The sequence below is a fragment of the Littorina saxatilis genome, linkage group LG10, assembly GCF_037325665.1.
Source record: "Littorina saxatilis isolate snail1 linkage group LG10, US_GU_Lsax_2.0, whole genome shotgun sequence".
In the NCBI taxonomy this organism is placed as follows: domain Eukaryota; kingdom Metazoa; phylum Mollusca; class Gastropoda; order Littorinimorpha; family Littorinidae; genus Littorina; species Littorina saxatilis.
In genome coordinates this window covers 12154156-12175000 of record NC_090254.1, presented here as the reverse complement: position 1 = coordinate 12175000, position 20845 = coordinate 12154156, and the positions used below count along the sequence as shown (strand labels likewise).

The following is a 20845-nucleotide window of genomic DNA, read 5'->3' as shown; positions in this document are numbered from 1 at the left end:
TTAAAAAAGCAACTTTTGTATAATAAATGTTCATTTATGTATAAAGTCGTCTATAAGGACGCCCCAACATATCTTATACAACTCTTCAAATCATCTCCGTCATATTATTCAAACACTCGAAATAATCTTGCCTTGTCAAGGCCCCGCATCGATTTGTTTAAAACGAGTTTTTCTTATTCTGGTGCGTTCCTTTGGAATTCACTACCTGTAAATATCAAGTCATGTCTGTCATTATCTTCTTTTAAAAGACAGCTCCGAAAGCACCTCTCTAACGACTAAGTCGGTGTACAGTTTGTGCGAATGTGTGTGAGGATGTGTGAAAGAGAAAGTGTATAGTATGCTTCCATTAACAAGCACACTTTTGAATTTTTTTTTATATTTTTACTTTGTTATACTTTTCCCTACATAATTTTGTTTTATTTGATTTTTTGTGTGTGATTTATTTTTTTTATTTTTTTATTCTTCAATGTGTTCTTTGTTTCATGTGTGTATCATAGTAGGGACTAGCTGTAAGAAAGGACCATATGGACCTAATGCTTGGAACCCATAGCTGATTGAAAACACACATTTACTGGGATAGCTTTGTGTTGAACTGAGGTTAATTTGCAACTAGGTGCGTGCGTGCGTTCGTATTTGTCAGCGAGCGTATGCGTAAGATAAACTGGAGGTTTTTTTTGTTGGATTCAAGATGTTGGTTCTATATAAATATAAGCATACGATTAGACAGCAGAACTGTACATACATGCAGTTTGAACGGGTTTTATGTAAGTATGAAGGCTGTAATAATGTGACAGTCACTTTCATGGCCAACTGACATGTACACAAGTAAACACACCGAAAATCTCTCTCCCTCTCTCTTTCTGCACGCGTGCGCGTGTGCATGCACAAACACTCACACACACAAACACACACACCTCTTGGTTTCGTGCAACAAATACACAACTAGAAAGCTGTTTTATTTTTTTATTTAGCAACTAGACAAAGTAAACAAAACCAATTAAAATCGCATATATGGCAGCAAGCCTAAACATTATGAGTCTAGAGTATTGCTGTATTGATGTAAAGGTCTCTTAATTCAAAGCACAATACATGTGCATAAAAACACAACTTTTTACACATAAAAATCTGCTTTAAAGATATGTTGATATATACATGTACAAAAATTTACACACCTCTGATGGCTCGTATGCAATTCATCTAACAGTACTAAAGGTAAGAATATTTAAGTCATCATTGCAGAGGTTGTGCCGAGAGTGACGTCAATCATCAGGGCTAATTACCACAGATGCTCTACCTAGAAGTTCCCAAGGACCCCTTCAGCAAAACATTAAAGGGTTTCAAAACCAGTACGACTTTTGGAGGTTCTGCAACTGTAACACTTTCACAAAAGCGTTATTTGTCATATCAGTTAAATTTACTATGCAAATTCATGTTGGTTCACATGTGGCAAAACATTTTCTCGTCTTCAAAATCCAGCCAAGTGTTAGTTTTTTTTCATTATGTATGGAAACCAGCAGATAATTACAGTCACAAAATCAGTCTCAACGGTACGCATGGTACCAACAATTTGGTGCATCTCTGGACCCACTGTGTTCAGGGTAAATTGTGCGTCGCAGGACACCGGCCTCCAAGACTTTCTGGTACGTTTTTAGAGCATACAAGATGCATAGACACACACTTAGGGGAGCCCTGTTCATATTCTTACGAACTATGGAGACGTAGAATTAATGCCATACAAGCCATCAGCCAAGATGCTAACTTTATGTTACGTGAGCGAAACATGGTAATCTACCAGTTATCTAAACAGAAAGATTGGGTTTCAGCCAACTGTTTTCTAACAATCTGAATTAATTGTTTCACAAGCAAGGTCACAACGGTCTAGACAAGTCAAGATTCTAAGTATCCCCTTGCAGACTTGGCAAAAAGAGATCATCATCTAATTGTGTGTATGCAGCGGTGTTCTCAGCTTTAAAGAAAATGAAGGTTAGTTGGACTTGGATATAGGTCCAAATGTCCTAATTTGTCAGCTTGGTATAAAACTTGGTCATAAAACATCATACACATTAAAACTATCGGTAGATTGACCGACCAAGGGTCAGGCCTGTGCATCATATCAAATGTGTTTGCGTCAATGACTGAAGACTAGGAACAACACTGTGCGGATATTTTTCTTCTTTGCAAATATGTACACAAAATATATGCACTCTAGAACTACAGTGACAAAGAAGCAGCTCATGGGATGTGCTTTTTGTGTGCTAACGGTTTGTGTCCACATCCTACTGTGTGCAGAGTATAAAAGCCTAAACACTTGAATTGCCATGCTTTGTGATGTATTCTTTCTTTATTTGGTGTTTAACGTCGTTTTCAACCACGAAGGTTATATCGCGACGGGGAAAGGGGGGAGAGGGGATAGAGCCACTTGTCAATTGTTTCTTGTTCACAAAAGCACTAATCAAAAATTTGCTCCAGGGGCTTGCAACGTAGTACAATATATCACCTTACTGGGAGAATGCAAGTTTCCAGTACAAAGGACTTAACATTTCTTACATACTGCTTGACTAAAATCTTTACAAAAATTGATTATATTCTATACAAGAAACACTTAACAAGGGTAAAACGAGAAACAGAATCCGTTAGTCGCCTCTTACGACATGCTGGGGAGCATCGGGTAAATTCTTCCCCCTAACCCGCGGGGGGCCTCTTACGACATGCTGGGGAGCATCGGGTAAATTCTTCCCCCTAACCCGCGGGGGGTTTTGTGATGTATGCTGAGGCTCATGCATGGAGAAAAAACAGATAACACAGTTATCAAGAGTCATTATCACCTGTCAGTTTTCATTTTATGTTTGATGCTAATAGATGCTGTCTACCATAATATCCCGTCCATATCAATGTTTTACACCACAGTAGCTAGTCTCAAAGTGAAAACTACATTACATAAGACTTTGTGCTTTCAAACAGCTTCAACTTATTTTAATTAAAAAACAAAACAAAGTTTGATATGTATATATACTCAGGCAATCGCCACAATTTAAAACTGCTTTCTCCTTTTTTTTCTCTCATTAATTCTTGCATAGGCTGCCTGATAATAAGGACGTTATCTTAACTGTGAACATTCCAAAAACCATTACAATAGTAACAGCAACATGAGATTTGTGCAAAACACATACAAAAATTAAGTCAAATAGATTGTTCAGAGTGCAGGAAATGTTACTACGAGGATGGTCAGAGTGCCTGAGACCCCCCAAAATGACAAAAACTTTTACAAACATTTCGGTATATTAGCCAAAGAAATATTAACCCAAACCAGCAACATCCCCGGTAACATTCTTTTCTTTATTTGCTGTTTAACGTCTGTTACACGACACTTGAGATTGCCACAAGTTCTCAAACGTCGTATAGTTGTGTTCTTTTATTCTACGTCGCCCGTCTTCGCAGCAACAGAAAACAACTCGTCAAATTGAGTTCGAGGATTTATTCAGCATTCCATACATACAACTGCACATCGTAGCAGAAATCAAATAGAAGCTTTTTTAACATTCAAATCGCGCTGGCATATATAATATCGGTACTTTCCCACAAAGTACAAATAAGTCAACTACATGCAACACACAAAACTGAACCAAAGCTCAGCAACGGCAGCGTTTCCTAACAACGTCGTTTTCAACCACGAAGGTTATATCGCGACGGGGAAAGGGGGAAGATGGGATAGAGCCACTTGTCAATTGTTTCTTGTTCACAAAAGCACTAATCAAAAATTGGCTCCAGGGGCTTGCAACGTAGTACAATGTATTACCTTACTGGGAGAATGCAAGTTTCCAGTACAAAGGACTTAACATTTCTTACATACTGCTTGACTAAAATTGACTATATTCTATACAAGAGGGTAAAAAGAGAAACAGAATCCGTTAGTCGCCTCTTCTTACGACATGCTGATCCCCGGTAACAATCAACAGACAGTAGCTGATACTGTGGTTTTGCAATTAAGTATTAACCCTGTAAAAAGTATACAATAAGCTGATTATACCCAGGTATTTCAATAAAGTGTGATTACCCCGTCAAAATTATACAATACGATGATACCATGGTATTCCAATTAAGTGAATCCTTTCAAAATTATACAATATGCTGATACAGACGTATTTCAATAAAGTCAACCACGTCAAAATTACACATTACGCAGATACCGTGGTTGTATTCCAATGAAGTGAATCCTTTCAAAATTATACAATATGCTGATACAGACGTATTTCAATAAAGTCAACCTCGTCAAAATTATACAATATGCTGATACAGACGTATTTCAATAAAGTCAACCTCGTCAAAATTATACATTACGCAGATACCGTGGTTGTATTCCAATGAAGTGAATCCTTTCAAAAATATTCTTACTGCAAGCTCCCAGTGTGGTTGTTTTCACAGCACCACCTTCAGCAGTTGATAAAAAATAGATGATGTTACCCGAGAGATTTTCTGAAGTGGAAAGACGTGTGAGGGTAGACTGCGTCAGGGCAGACAAAAACCCTGGGACAAACGAGATAAGGGATAAAGGAAATTGCAAAAAGATAACAGTTCACACAAGTATGGCAACATCACCTGACAACGGATGAACACAGGGAATCACAGCTGCAAACAGGGTAACTTCAAATGGATTTCTTAGAATCTTCATGTTATTTTAGCTGTTATTGATAACAAACAAACATCAAACAATAAACAAGCAAACCACTACAGTAGAATTCTCCCTTAGCGACCCCCCTGTTTACGACCACCCCCTTTTTACGACCGATTTTGCTACCACGGATGCATTCTACTATATAATGAACCCCCAGTGAACGACTCACCCCAAAATGCGACTTACGACCGAGCTTTTGGGGGTGAATTACGACTTTCGCGCATTTGTAGTCAAATGTGCTTCACTCAGCGGGGAGCAAGTATTACGCCATGAGTAAATTTTCTTTGAAATTTGGGTTCAAGTTGTTCTGCTGTAATGTGTTTGGGTGTGTGTGTGTGTGTGTGTTTTAATATGACAGTAAACTGCAACTGTGTGTTTGTGTGTAAACATGACAGTAGATACACTGCAACCAAATTCATGACCGACCGACCGACCAAAAACTCAAACCCCCCTTTTAAGACCCCCCCTTTTTACGACCTAATTTTCAAGGATTTTCCAAAGTCGTAAACAGGAGGTTCTACTGTAGCTTCTAAGGAATCAAAAGTCAAAAGTGCTAGGCTGCCGCCACTAAATGCAAGACATTTCTATGGATGTAAGCAATCCTAGGACAAATTTAAACAAAATCTCTAAAAGTAACACCAACAGAACAAGATCAAAAATAGCTCATGACATGAGTTATGACAAACTTACTCATGTTGTTGTCAATCTTTAGAATGCCTTCGTCTTTTTTTTTAATAAATCTTATCATTATGCTCTGACGCATTTGGTGAATTGATTCTTAATATGACAGTCACACAACCTTACTGATCTCCATTCAAGAGAAAAAAACAAGCAAAAAAACAATAACTGCAATATTCATGAATGGATACATTTTCAAAATATATATCTTGCAAAGATGGAATTCAATTCAAAACAAGGCCATTGCCTATGTTTCCAAAGAAGTGAGGTTAAGAGAATTGCAATGGAAAATGTTACATAACAAAGACTCAAAGACTCAAAATGTTTACTGTCCTCATAAAAACAAGGAAAATTGCCTTACAGTGTCAGGCGATCACAGACATAAAAACATCACATGTATTAAGAATTAAACGATTGCACTTAAAACTAATAACTCTAGCCCGCTTCATATTTGCTGTAAACTTAGAATTAGAATTGCATTAAAACACATGTAAACATCCTGAGCGTCTATATATCCAACAAATATTTTATTATGTAAAATGCAAGTCAGGGAGAATAACAGATGTTGTATTTGTTGTACGGAAGTTGATTTTGTTGAACATTTTTTATCAGTGCATACCGGTAAAGTTGTTTTGGACGAAGATAGAAAACTGGATAGAGGAAAAGGCTGGATTAAGGGTTAAGTTTAAGATGCAGGATATAATATTTGGTTATCAAGACACAAGTTGTAAAAAGATGAGAAATTTTGTAAATCACGTAATACTAATTAGGAAAATGTGTGTTAGTATTTTTAGAAAGACAACTTGTCGTGGATCAGTGTTTGTAATTTTTGAGTTTCAAATATTAAGTAGAAAATTTGATTTGTAAATAAAAGAAATATTTCCCCCCAAAAAAAAGAAAGGAAAAAAAAAAAAAAAAAAAAAAAGCCATTAAAATGGCAAAATTGCATTGCGGTTCACTTCACACATTCGAATCATGTAAGCCTGTACGGTAGTCACAGGCACAAGAAACTATGGAGGAAAAGGGAAAAAAACTTCACTAAAATAAAAAGAATGCAGGCCTGAAAGTGGCGAGTAGAAACATGTAACTGGCGAGTAGAAATGTTCATCTACTCGCCAAATGCGAGTAAAGTTGCTGAAACAAATTGTTGGTTTGGCTAAAGTTTGCTCTTTGGCTAGTACATTTTCAGAATCACTAGCCAAAGGCGAGCTAGTACACCATTTGTTGGACTTTCAGGGCTGGAATGTAAAGAATCTCATCTTCAAAACCATGTGTGCCAAAACAGCAACACATATAAAAAAAAAAAAATCACAAACTTATTATGCTTTACAAAGTCGGATAAATGACATCACCATCCTCAACAAACAAGTACAGTACATGTAGTCTGTATTTGACGGACTACAAGCCGCGACTTTTTAAAAAAAAAAATCGCATTGCGGCTTATAAAAAGATGCGGCTAAAACGTTACCTAAACTTGAATAGCATTCACCTAATGGAAGTCGCCGCGGATTTTCATTTCGCTCAATTAGCGATTACCGGTACTTTATTAGCTCTCTACTCAAGACTCGGCGCTTTTCTCTTTCTTTCGTGAATCTTCGTTTGTCAACAAGTCATCGTGACAAAATAGCGTTCAGAGAAACACCGGATGTATCAGGATCTCGCGCGTGCGAGATTTCGTTTTTTTGTGTCTCGCGATAGTTGGGGGAGCGAGAGCCGCCATGTTGTGTTTTCGTCGGCTCGAAATGTGCGCAGAAGTCGTAAATCATCCCAAAAAAGCTTATTTCGGGCGGGACTACATGTGTGTGTTGGTTACAAATTGTGTGTGTTGGTTACAAATTGTGTGTGTGATATTTTTCTTCAAACTTTGTCACTTTTCTTCTTTGTTTCACTTGTTTATTCTCGGAGCCGATTTCGCCAAATACCGTACTTTCGTTTGCCTGGTTGTTTTGATTGATTGACACGATCTGATTATATTTTTTTCGATGGCGGCTAATATAGTGACGCGGCCTATACGTGGCCAATTTTTTTGTTAAAAGTCGGGGTGCGGCTTATAAAACGGTGCGTCTTGTAATCCGTCAAATACGGTACAGACGTCTCCAGCTTCACCTTTGGCTACAGAGCAATAATACTATCACACCAAAATCCAGCTCAGAGCTCATGGTTGGCAAGTTGCTACATTAGCACATCCATATAAAAGCATATATTAGGGCTGGGGTACACGATGCGAAAGTGGGTGAAACCCAAACGAATGAGAACTTCTTCTTCTTCTGCGTTCGTGGGCTGAAACTCCCACGTACACTCGTGTTTTTGCACGAGTGGAATTTTACGTGTATGACCGTTTTTACCCCGCCATTTAGGCAGCCATACGCCTATTTTAGGGGAGGCATGCTGGGTATTTTCATGTTTCTATAACCCACCGAACTCTGACATGGATTACAGGATCTTTTCCGTGCGCACTTGGTCTTGCGCTTGCGTGTACACACGAAGGGGGTTAAGTCACTAGCAGGTCTGCACATACGTTGACCTGGGAGATCGGAAAAGTCTCCACTCTTAACCCACCAGGCGGCCGCGGCCAGGATTCGAACCCTCGACCTTCCGATTAAGAGGCCGACGTCTTACCACCCCGCCACAGCGCCCGGCGAATGAGAACAAACTGCGGGGTCTGATTGGTTGAAATCACAACACATCTCAATTTCAACCAATCCAACACCGCGGCTGGCTCACACCCAGTTGGTAACTTTCTCGTGCACCACGACCCAGGGCACTGGTGAACATGAACAAAGGCACCATCTTTTTCATTGCATAATAATTTTGAAAAGTTTTTATAAAGAAGAACCAATCACCTGTTGTTATAATGTTTGCATCACATGTTGCTGGCATGTAGGGCAAACACTCACTTTATATTTATCAATTTGCATCATTTTTTTGGTTTTTGTTCCAAAGTCATCAAAATACAAGAGTTATAATGTCTTCGTAAATTGGTCGAAAGGCAAAGCTAAAAAACTTTCAACAGAAAGGGTTCACTCTTTCACACATGCACATACACAGATGCACACATGTGCACACACACAGACTATATACAAGCAATTAAATCTCCTCAAAATTCCCTGCAGATGGAGACGGCAGCTTGATGAAAGACGACGAAGGTGTAGGAATATGGTGCAGTTGTCACCCCACCAGACGGCACCAGCTGACCCAGCAACTCTGGTAACTTGTCGTCAACTAGCTCCAGTTTCTTCCCATTCAGAGCCATAAACCTGAAAATTAAACAGAATGACGTTAGCAAGGAAAGAGTGGCTACACCACAACATACAAACAAGCAAAGACATACAAAAATACGACAATAGTCCAGTTTGTTTGTTTGTTTGCTTAACGCCCAGCCGACCATGAAGGGCCATATCAGGGCGGTGCTGCTTTGACATTTAACGTGCGCCACACACAAGACACAAGTCGCAGCACAGGCTTCATGTCTCACCCAGTCACATTATTCTGACACCGGATCAACCAGTCCCAGCACTAACCCCATAATGCCAGACGCCAGGCGGAGCAGCCACTAGATTGCCAATTTTAAAGTCTCAGGTATGACCCGGCCGGGGCAACAGTTGTCCAGTAAAGTAGCAAGACAAATGGGTCAGTTTAAGGGAGTAAATGTCCAAATGTACAATGGATTTCTTTCTTCTTATTCTTCTTTGTTCATGGGCTAAAACTCCCATGTCACCTATGTTTTTGCACGGGTGGATTTTTACGTGTATGACCGTTTTTACCCTGCCATTAAGGCAGCCATACGCTGATTCCGGGGGAGGCATGCTGGGTATTTTCGTGTTTCTATAACCCACCGTACTCTGACATGGATTACAGGATCTTTTCCGTGTGTACTTGGTCTTGTGCTTGCATGTACACACGAAGGGAGATAAGGCACTAGCAGGTCTGCACATAAGTTGACCTGGGAGGTCGGAAAAATCTCCACCCTTAACCCACAAGGCGGCTGCGACCCAGGATTTGAACTCACGAACTTCTGATTAGGAGGCCGATGTATTATCCACGAGACCACTGCGCCTGGGCCTGTGGTTTGATTTCTTTCAAAATGTAAGTAACAAATTATACAGAATGAAGCTAAATTTAGCCACGGTTTTATGACTGAGAACCTGCACAATCTACCTTTGATCTCAATTTCTGAACAGAAAGCTTGCAAGCCTTTCAAAAATACAAATCAATTTTGGCAACAGCCTCTCTCCCTTTTCCCTCCCACCCATATCTAAGTCAATTTTTCACAAGACTAACAATGAAACCTCACAAGAAAACCAGTTAATTAAAAAAAATCAGAACTGCATGGCTCTTTCCAATTAAGAAGAATCTTAGAGACAGAATTTGTTTACAAAAATAAAATGTAATCACTTGGACAACAATCCATCCTCGTCTCCTGCAGTCAAGGAATAGACATAGCGAGGCTGACTTTTGAACTGGGGGAGGTCAAAGGTCACAGAGTAGTTGTTTGGATTCAGTATGTACACCGCGAGACTGCCAGGACTGAAACTGGAAATAAAAGAAGAAAAACAAACAACCACATTTAATCTTTAACGCATATACAGTCAGAAGCAAAAGTACTAGAACATAACTGCAATACCGCAATAGTAAAATTATAAACACTGACAAAGAAGCCTTATAATTGCAAAGTATGATCAGCTCCAAAGCTAATTCATTGAGTTAATTTTGACAACAATTAACAACGCTGTCATGGTGATCATGATGCACACAACAATCGCCTCAACAAGTGTTTTCCCACATAGTTCACCTTTCCCTAGCATCTACCTGTCTATAAAACCCTCTTTAGGTCAGTCCCTTGGAAGGTAGTAATAGAAATTTCTGGCCGTACAAATGGCTTGCTCAGTGAGAGACACTGTACGTATACCCGCATCTAAACTTCACTTTGAATACTGACAGATTAATTGCTGTTGTGAGCTAAACGAACCAATGTTTTTATGCCTTGACATCAAAGTGCAGATGTATTACAATCATCCATAGCATATTGTCTCAAAACGAAAGTGATAAGAGTTGTCCGTCCCTGACATAGCCCGCGGCGCTGTCAGCGGGTAGTTCCGGTTGTTTTGTTTACGTACAAAATGGCTGAACGAGAGAAGAAGATTAGTGGTGGAGGGAAACGTTACTGTGTCTGCTGTTCAAACTACGCGGGTAAAGACATTGAAGGGCGGATTGTCATGCGGTTCCATTTTGCAAACACAAACCGGAACTACCTGCCGTTCCTGCAACTGACGGACTATCACGTTAGTTTCGAGACAGTGCTATAGCATACCACTATTTAAATAATATTAATATTATGTCCTCATTGCTATATGAAAATGAAGTGTGTAATAAAAACACACAAAATCACAAGAACCTCAACCAATAATTTTTTTCATTTGACTACACATTCAATTTACTAACCTTAGATCTTCATCTCTTTATTTCAGAACATTAGCTGTTCAACTGTTTGTTTGTTTGTTTGTTTGTTTGTTTGTTCGTTCATGGGCTGAAACTCCCACGACTTGTACGTGTATGACCGTTTTTACCCCACCATTTAGGCAGCCATACGCCGCTTTCGGAGGAATCAACTGTTTCAGATTAGAGTTCTTCTTTTGCTGGGTTATCTGTAATGTATGTATTTTTAGTAACTGTATTACCGTAGCCCAAATGTGCGGTGTTCTAGTCTACATGTGGTGCTTTGTAAACCTTGTGTGTGCGTGGATGTGGAGGTGGACTCTTGGACGTCTTTTTGTTATTGGAATTATGGTTTTTGTTAATTTGTATTGCTGTTGCTGTTGTTGTGTGAGTGAGTTGTGAGTTGGCAGACTTGACTTGACGGATGACTGTTTGCGTTAGTGAGACTGTGTTTAGTATGCATTCTTATTCTTTTGATTGGAAATGAGTATTGTTACAACATAATTTCCATATGGATTAATAAATTTGAGTTGAGTTGAGTTGAGTTGCTACACCTCTTGCAATGGAATTGTATCTTATAAGAGAAATAATCAGGAAATATCACTTTAAATAGACAAACTACAGAAATTAAAGATAACTCTGTCAGGTTTGTATGCCCGGTTGTGAAAGAGTGAATCATGTTTTGTTTAAAAGTGAGGCAAGCTTTCTAAACGTGCTTCCTGTCCAGGCGTATCAGACACACCCCTCGCTAGTGAATCACGGTGCTAATATAAATGTCCAGTGGGAGAGTTTGACTCACTTCTTCTTCTTCTTCTGCGTTCGTGGGCTGAAACTCCCACGTACACTCGTGTTTTTTGGACGATTGGAATTTTACGTGTATGACCGATTTTTACCCCGCCATTTAGGCAGCCATACGCCGTTTTCGGAGGAAGCATGCTGGGTATTTTCGTGTTTCTATAACCCACCGAACTCTGACATGGATTACAGGATCTTTTTCGTGCGCACTTGGTCTTGTGCTTGCGTGTACACACGGGGGTGTTCGGACACCGAGGAGAGTCTGCACACAAAGTTGACTCTGAGAAATAAATCTCTCGCCGAACGTGGGGACGAACTCACGCTGACAGCGGCCAACTGGATACAAATCCAGCGCGCTACCGACTGAGCTACATCCCCGCCCTTTTGACTCACTAAAAGCAAGAGATTCATTCTTTTACAAGCCATACAAACCTGACAGAGTTATTTTCCTAGTTTGTCAATTGGAAGTGATATTTCATCCTGATTCTTGACATCTTTCAAACCCGAGTTATTTCTGAACATCGTCAATTACAACACAAACAGGCTGAACATAACAAACACCATACCTGTCAGTGTTGGCGCAGGCAGAGTAGACACGAATATCTTTTCTTCCTGTCACACTGAAGACAGGTCCATGTACAATCCTTTTGTACAACACTGTCAGCCAGAAATCCTGAGCACATAGCAATAAATACACCGTGACACACACTAGCTAGCTTTTACCGTGAATGTGGCGTCATTAAAAAATCCTTAAAAGACGAGAAATGATCAGCAAGACAATAATAAAGAATTAAACAGCAGATAAATGGCGGGGTGGAGGTCTTGGTGAGACAGCATTAGTTCAAAGCAAAAGACGGACAAAAAGAAAGAATAAGACCATCGTAACGTACTTTCTCCTTCTCAGGTACTCTTTTTCCTTTGCATAAGAAGAACAGAAACATGATTGTAATCTACAACTTTATTATTCACTTCCTTCCATCAGTGACATTGGCAAACAGACACTTCTAAGTCTGAACACTATTTCGCTACACTAATTCTTTGTCCTCTGTCGGAGATGAAGCTGAACAGAAAACTAATCGTTATTCACAACATTATTTTAAGTCATTCACTTCCTTCAGTGACATACTGGCGAACAGACATGCATGCATTTGCAAGTGTGAACAGTAATCTACTTACAGGGTTCGGATTAAGGTAGTAGTCAATCAGTGCGTAGTTGCCGCCATAAAAGTCTTGACGCAAAACAGTCTCCACACCTTTCAGAGCACACACCCCTAGTTTGTCAAGCCACCTGTTGAGAAATACAAAGAGATATGTTTCGTTATTGCAGCCTCATTACAAGTGTTGTACAAGTAACAGTGAAATACTGAGCTTTTGTTCAATTATGCTTTGTGTATGCCTGTCGGCTGCTATTTTCCAGGCCTAAGACTGAACTGAAAAACAAAGTATTAATAATATTTTCAGTGACAACCTTACTTACCATGAGAAAAGTTCTCTTAGCTCAGAAAAAAATAAACATTTGCAAGACAGTAAGAATCACAGTACTCTCTTTTTCCTTTACGTTCACCATCAAAACAAGGTTACAGACAATCAAAACAGAATACCCCCCCCCCCCCTTTAAGACCTAAAACTCTCCAGACAAAATCAGGTCTTAAAGAGGAGGTAGTCTTAAAATGGGGGTAAGTTTACACAGGTTATGAATAACAAGTCGCGTAAGGCGAAAATACAACATTTAGTCAAGTAGCTGTCGAACTCACAGAATGAAACTGAGCGCAATGCAACGCAGCAAGACCGTATACTCGTAGCATCGTCAGTCCACCGCGCACGGCAAAGGCAGTGAAATTGACAGGAAGAGCGGGGTAGTACTTGCGCTGAGAAGGATAGCACGCTTTTCTGTACCTCTCTTTGTTTTAACTTTCTGAGCGTGTTTTTAATCCAAACATATCATATCTATATGTTTTTGGAATCAGGAACCGACAAGGAATAAGATGAAAGTGCTTTTAAATTGATTTCAAAAATTTAATTTTGATAATAATTTTTATATATTTAATTTTCAGAGCTTGTTTTTAATCCGAATATAACATATTTATATGTTTTTGGAATCAGCAAATGATGGAGAATAAGATGAACGTAAATTTGGATCGTTTTAGAAAAAAATAATTTTTTTTACAATTTTCAGATTTCATTAATTAATTTTTAAGCCACCAAGCTGAAATGCAATACCGAAGTCCGGGCTTCGTCGAAGACTACTTGATCAAAATTTCAACCAATTTGGTTGAAAAATGAGAGCGTGACAGTGCCGCCTCAACTTTCACAAAAAGCCGGATATGACGTCATCAAAGACATTTATCAAAAAAAGGAAAAAAATGTTCGGGGATATCATACCCAGGAACTCTCATGTCAAATTTCATAAAGATCGGTCCAGTAGTTTGGTCTGAATCGCTCTACACGCACGCACGCACGCACACACATACACCACGACCCTCGTTTCGATTCCCCCTCGATGTTAAAACATTTAGTCAAAACTTGACTAAATGTAAAAAGCCTAAGAAAAAAGGGTCTTAAAAGGGAGGTTATACTGCATCACACACTCTATCTCCCCTCTCTGCCTGCTCCTCTCCTTTCCATACAGTAGAACTAGAACCCCCTTTTTAAGACCTCCAAAAATCTTTGAAAATCAGGTCTTACAAAGGAGGGAGTCTTAAAATGGAGGGACAATTACAGATGTAATGAGGCCCAAAAGAAAAATATGTCTGTTTCCGGTAACCCGACCGACCCTATTTTTAAGCGCCGACCCTAAAGTTTTTTTTCGCTTTTCGCAAAAATAAAAATAAAAAAATAAAAATATGAAGTCAAGTATACTTTATTTAGTTTCAATATATCTAGGTCAAAAACATGTGCTAAATAATTGTAAGTAAACTAAGAAAGCGTTTAAAAAACAAACAAACAAAAACGTAAAAAAAACGTTAACAAAACTTAAGAAAAAGGTAAAAAAAATAAATAAAAATAAAAACATAAAAAAAAAACGATCGACCGACCCTATCTTTTTCTGGCGATGTTACCGGAAACAGACATATTTTTCTTTTTTGCCTGAACAGGAAATCTAAAAAATCAAGGTCTGAAAAAGGAGGAAGTCTTAATTGGGGGGTCTTTAAAGGGGGGTTCCACTGTATCACATACACTTTATCGCTCCCTCTCCTCTCCTTCCCATACCCAGGGTTTCATCTAGTAGTGCGCCCTGCACCATTGGCACATTAAATCTGAAAATGTCCCATCACAATTCCCTACAGTGCGTCAATGGGCGCATTGAGATTACCTACCACTGCGCCACCAAATGTACACTTTACATCTGAATATACACACACACAAACAAACACACACACACACATACACATATAACACGATATAGCGGCTAATTCTCAGATGGCACCATATTGCACCATTTTACATCTTTGTTCAAAAACGCGTACAAGCATCTTTGACGCTTTTTGCCTTTGACTATGTCCCATCGGAATTTAGTTGAGGGAGACAAATGTCCCATTGCCTTTTTCTCCCAGGCTAAACCCTGCATACCAACAATATTCAAGGGGACACAATCCTTTGCTCTACTCACAGGAACCCAGCAACAAATCTGTCAGATATATTTGCCGCACCGCCACCGTATGCGGACGATGTTTCACTCAGCCAGACGGGAAAGTTTGGGTTGATGGCACGCGTAGCCTCAAACATTTGGTCGATCGTTCCAGCCAGACCATCCATCCTTTTTACGTCAGTGAACCACTCTAGTTTTGCGTGCAGTCCAAAGAAGTAGTATCTGAAATTGGCAAGGTAAAAAGGGTCATTTACGTTAAAAAAAAACCCACCTGTAACAACTATAGCCGGAAAAACTACAAGCGAAGGCAAAGTTTCCAGCCTAACTCTGTCAAACGATCGAGTGCAAACGCAGGGGCGTCTGCCTACTGTGGCACAATCCCTCGGAACAATTCATCAACAAAAGATATAGGCTACTGGTCAGGCACCGGAAAGTGGTGGTGTAAGAACCAGACAATCTGCCCGTGGTGGCAGTCAGCAGCACTTACCACGCGCGTGGTCTCAGATGTCAAATGTACAGTGAACAGAATATAATACATGCCAAAATGAATTTCTAAAACCGGAAAGGCTCCTTTTTTTATTTTTATTTTTTAGTTATTCCCCCTCTTATGAACAGCTCTCCAGAACTTTGAAAGACTTTTTACTTTCTAAGTTTCTTAACCTAGTTTTTGCAATGTTATTTATTCTTTGCTCATGTGCAACTGTACTTTTAATGCAGAATTTAAAGAAAGAAAACAAAAGCAGAACAGATTTGGGACCAGCAAAACAAATAATATCACAACTTACTGGTGAAAGGTGGCTGCCCGAACAACATTTGACGCCCCACTGATGAGAAACCTGTAACAATGGAATACAGTAGTTTCAAATCATGTACCCCATCTATTTTCATCTATGCTATCAATATTCTTGTTGTGTCAATGGCTGGGTGTGAATGATGAGCTTTAAAAATCAAAATATTCTATGACACCTGTAACAAACGGGTAAAGCGTGGGCAACAGTCAACATATTTAGCACTGGTGGTTTCTGGTGTATTCAAGATTTCTCTATTTCAATAGCGCATTAAAGTCAATGCATTGTGTTGTATCATAACTGTGTTTACGTCAGCAGGGGCTCACATCCATGAGAGGTGGCATAGGACAAATGTCCTGGACAATGCGAAAGTGATAGGACATTTGTCCTGAACAAAAATAAATCAATAGGACATTTTTATTTAGTTATGTTGCTTTTTCAGAGAAAAAAAACCCGCGAAGGGAGGCAATTGTCAACCGGCTTGGAGCATTCAGAGTTGCAACCCTTGGAAGCTCTTCTCTATAAAAAGCACATAAAATCTCCCCAAGTTTCGTCTGCTTGGAGAGAGTCATCGCTTCGCAAAACATCGATAAAATAGCAAATCAAACTACCGGAAAGTACTGACAATGTCTGAATCAAATGAAAGCATAATCGGACAATGACCACTTAAATTTTAACAAATACCAGTGTGGGAAAATACTTATTTTTCTTAAAAACACACTAAAAAATATTTATTTAACAATCCAAAAGTGTCGGATGATCCATATTTTGCAGAGCAAACCTTTTCTGGTACGAAGGCTTTCGCGTACGTACGGGTAATGGCTATTCGTACGCATGTGTGTCTCTCACATATCCCTCCGTTCCTGTAAACTGCAATCATGGAATTCTACACAAACTTCAACTTGGTAAGTACTCGTTTATGTGTTGAATTAAATGCCAACTTTTGGACATAGACTGTGGAGCCCTTTGCAAAAACATTGTGAAATATGAATTAGATCTCTACTGACCCCATGAATAGCCAACTTGCACAATACCCCGCTTGAATAGCTGTCCTGTGCAAAAGATAAGGAAGGTTCACTTCCCTGCGGGCAAACGTTTTGCTCTCACAATTTTAAGAGCTGGTGTTCTCTGGCTTGTGTTAAATTTTAATTTTAAACCTCGATCGCCTTTCCTTTCTGCACGGGCCATGCTTGGGTACTTTGAACAAACTTTAGGATTATTCTCGCGGCTATCATTGCTGTAGCACACTGTTCACATTGAAAATTCACAATTTTCAAGGCGAAGTGTCCGCATTGAAACGCAACCTCTCACAGAGCTATCCGGACATGCCCGCTTTTTGCGGCAGATCTCGCAAGGCCACGCAAGTTAACGCAGATTTATCGCGCGATTTGGCGGCGCAGGCCGATAGGGCAAGTCGTCCATTGGCATCGGAACAGATCTCACAGAACATTTTCTGAAAACAGTACAGAGGGTACGCATGTTAACAGATATGTGGTACCTCCAGAGACCCGCTCTTTTCAGGTTTAGTGCGACACGGAACCCCCTCCATGAGTTTCTGTCAGGTTCTAGTGTGTACAAGACCCAGAGACGCACAATTTGGGGAGTGCTGGAAATATATCACTATCTTTCATGATTACTTTCTTAAACACTGTTCCAATGACACCTCCCAACAACTGTCCTCCTCGCTCAAAGATTAACTTACCCCCAGACATAAAATCTGAAGTCATGTACAACCTCCGGGCCAATGACAAATGCAGAGTAATAGTTTGGAAACTCGGACAGCACATTCTTCAAGGCGATGATGTCTTTGGCCAGTTGAGGGGGAGACACTGTAATGTTGAATGTCGGCTGATAGTAGTCATACTCTGCAAGAAGATAAGGTAAATTGAAAGATATTTTCAACCTTGTTACATACAGTCTGTGGCAGCTAATTACACAGAGGCAGATAAACGGTCTGACAGACAGGCAACTGCAGTGTTTAAGCCTTCCCCAGTTGTCCCCCTTTTTAGTCTCTGATGATCTAAGCAGCTACATGACTGCATGCCAAATGTACACGCCTTTATCTTAATTGTTCATGTGCTAAACAGTGTATTGTGAATGTGGCAGCTGTTTTTAACTGACAGCACATTGCGCCACATAACCCTTCACACCCTACGTACGATGTGTCTGGAAACACCTTGAGCAGAGGGGTTTTGCAGCCAGCGCAGCATAGATAAAGAGGGAAATATATATGGCACTATATATGGCTTATGCCAAAGAGCTCTCCAGGCATTACAACTCACTGTTATGCATCTTGGAACACAAAAGTGCTACCATTTTGTTGCACGTTACACGCTGTCTCTACAACGAGGATGTGTTAAATTCAAGCTTGAAAGCCTCAAGAAGTGTTCATAAACACTTCACTATTTTGCAGACTTTTGACTGGTGTTGTCTGAGACCGACAGATAGGTATAAGACAAGCAGCGCCAGAAATACCAAGACATTCAAACCAGCACTACCATTGTGAGCCTGTACTTGAATGATGACAACTTCTAGTCTACAACAACAAAAAGAAAAAAGCGTAGTACAGTGGAACCCCCCTTTTAAGACCTTCAAAAATCTGAAAAAATCAGGTCTTAAAAAGGAGGGAGTCTTAAAATGGGGGTAATTTACAGAGGCTATAGACAGAGAGTCCTAGAAAAGAGGGTCTTAAAAAGGGAGGAGACTTAAAAGGGGGGTCCCACTGTACAGCAGAACCTGGCTATATAACCACCACCCCAGGGTCACTGACCAAATCCAGTCATTGTAGACAGGTGGTGACTATGGAACGGTAACAAAGTCTCCGTGAATCCTTAGGAATGGACGTTATGGACAGGTGGTCATTACTGAGAGGTGGTCGCCCAGACAGGTTCAAATGTATCATGGACTAATGTGAACTGAAAACATTTTGCACCATTCCCTTCTTGAAATTACTACCTTCACAATTTTATTTTTAATAATCCTATCGGAGGGACCTCCATCACTAACAACTAAGAATTACGCTTAGTCACTACCAACTCCAGCTCACATCAGTGTGCTGCATGGCCAGCTTTATTTTCTATTCTTTTTGTGTTCTTGACATTTTCTCACTGAATTTATCTTACCATTTCCAAGTTGAAATCCAGCAATTCTGTATCCCCTGTCAGCAGAAAACTGCAGCAGCTGGCGAGCATTGTCAGGATTCCAGGTGCCATCAGCGTTCCGCTTGAGTGCGTTGAGATCCATGATCATGTCCCACCCAACGGCCCGTGTAAACTCGCTCACAGCAACCCACTGCTTGGCTAAAAAATTTAATAAAAAGGGAAAATTATGCATAATCACAGCTCCTTCAATGATTTCAACTATACAACTTCAAGTACAATTTACGCACAGATAAATACAAACTTGTACCAGTGTATGAAAATTTGTAGAAACTGTAATAGGCTGCTATTAATGATCACATAAGCAGACACTAGACACAGACATTTACAGACAGGGAGAATCAAAGACAGAGAGATATCAACATTCAGACAACTTTCATCCTGATCTGCACTCAGTTACTCTCCTTTAACCTTCTACTTTATCAGCCTTGATTTTTACACATGTACCGCAAATAATATTAACAGGAATGCAATCAGTTTCCTTGCACTAATATAAGCTAAAAATAAGTTGGTTTTACCTGTCATGTTGAACGGGGTAATGACCCCTGTCAGGCCTAATTCTGCATCATGATCCACGGACGTGTGACTGTAACCTCCACTGAAGTCATATGTCGCTGCGTCTGCGTAAGTTCCACCCAAGCGGAAGTAAGTTGGGGCCAGTGCTTGGGCCATGCTCAGAACTTTTTTGGAGCTGAAAGTCAAAGTATGAAAGTTATAAACAATGCTCTTTATCCTTGTAACAATTTTCAAGCACAAAAGCGCCAATTGCCATAATGCAGCGCTTTATTGATCAGACCCCTGCAAAATGTGTTGAATTTTTGTAATGGATGGTGACAATCTACATTATTCACACACGTGCAAGTCAAAATGTATAAGGTGAAAGAATGTGAAACTCCATTTGACATTTCAAACCCTCAACTCCTTCACACATGCAACCCCCCCCCCCCCCCCCCCCCCCCCCCCCCAACACAATGTACCTGAAGTTTAACGAGATCCAGTTATCCTTGACTGTCCCGGTATCAATGTTAACACCAATGAAGTGAGAACCGATTCGACTGACAGACTGCTGAACATTGACCGTAACTGTCACCGGCCCACTCAAGAAGTTGTCTCCTCTTGGCCGAGCTGTGTCCTCCGGGCCAGTCTCGACAGAAAAGAAGCGAACATCTTCCGAAGCTGACACCTTCCCAATGAGGAACAGCAACAGGACGGTAAGATGTCTTATTCTGAAGTCCATGGCAGGTTATGCAGTACTGTCAAGTTAACCGATAACAAAAATGCATGCCCAGTTAATTTTTCATACACGGGAGTGGAATACATATCAATTGAACACAAGTGTTGCAGAATTTAAATGTTGAAAAGTAATTATCTTTTAGCTAAATAAGGTAGGCTTCTGTGAGCAATCCATGTTGTAGTGACGTTTCCACATGTTTTTAACTGGATGATCATTGACCCCCAATAAACCTTCAGCTTGGGTCTGTTAATTATGCTGGGTCACTGGGTCCTGCAAGTCGTGAATAACTGACAACTAAGTGTTTTTTAACACGCGAGAATTGCTCGCAGATAGCCACTCACTCTGAACGACAGCAAGAGTGTATATGAAACTGTTTGATGGCTGCTATGCAAGCATTAAACAACATTGACTGATACCGTAATGGTCGTCTACACTGGTCAGTTAACAGCCATGAACAGCCAATCAGATTGGCAGCTGTGCGACTGTCATTTTTTC

General features: G+C 40.0%; 1 protein-coding gene across 1 annotated transcript; it reads right to left on the bottom strand.

Moving 5' to 3' along the window:
• Positions 1–950: 950 nt before the first annotated feature.
• On the bottom strand, positions 951–20379 carry LOC138978173 (heparanase-like). The gene is made up of 10 exons (XM_070350832.1): positions 20094–20379; positions 19635–19807; positions 19081–19257; positions 17661–17823; positions 15956–16006; positions 15192–15392; positions 12758–12869; positions 12148–12254; positions 9746–9883; positions 951–8607 (listed from the first exon to the last, which is right to left on the bottom strand). The coding sequence occupies exons 1-10, from the start codon at positions 20351–20353 to the stop codon at positions 8448–8450; spliced, it is 1542 nt and encodes a 513-aa protein (XP_070206933.1). The 5' UTR covers positions 20354–20379; the 3' UTR covers positions 951–8447.
• Positions 20380–20845: the final 466 nt, after the last annotated feature.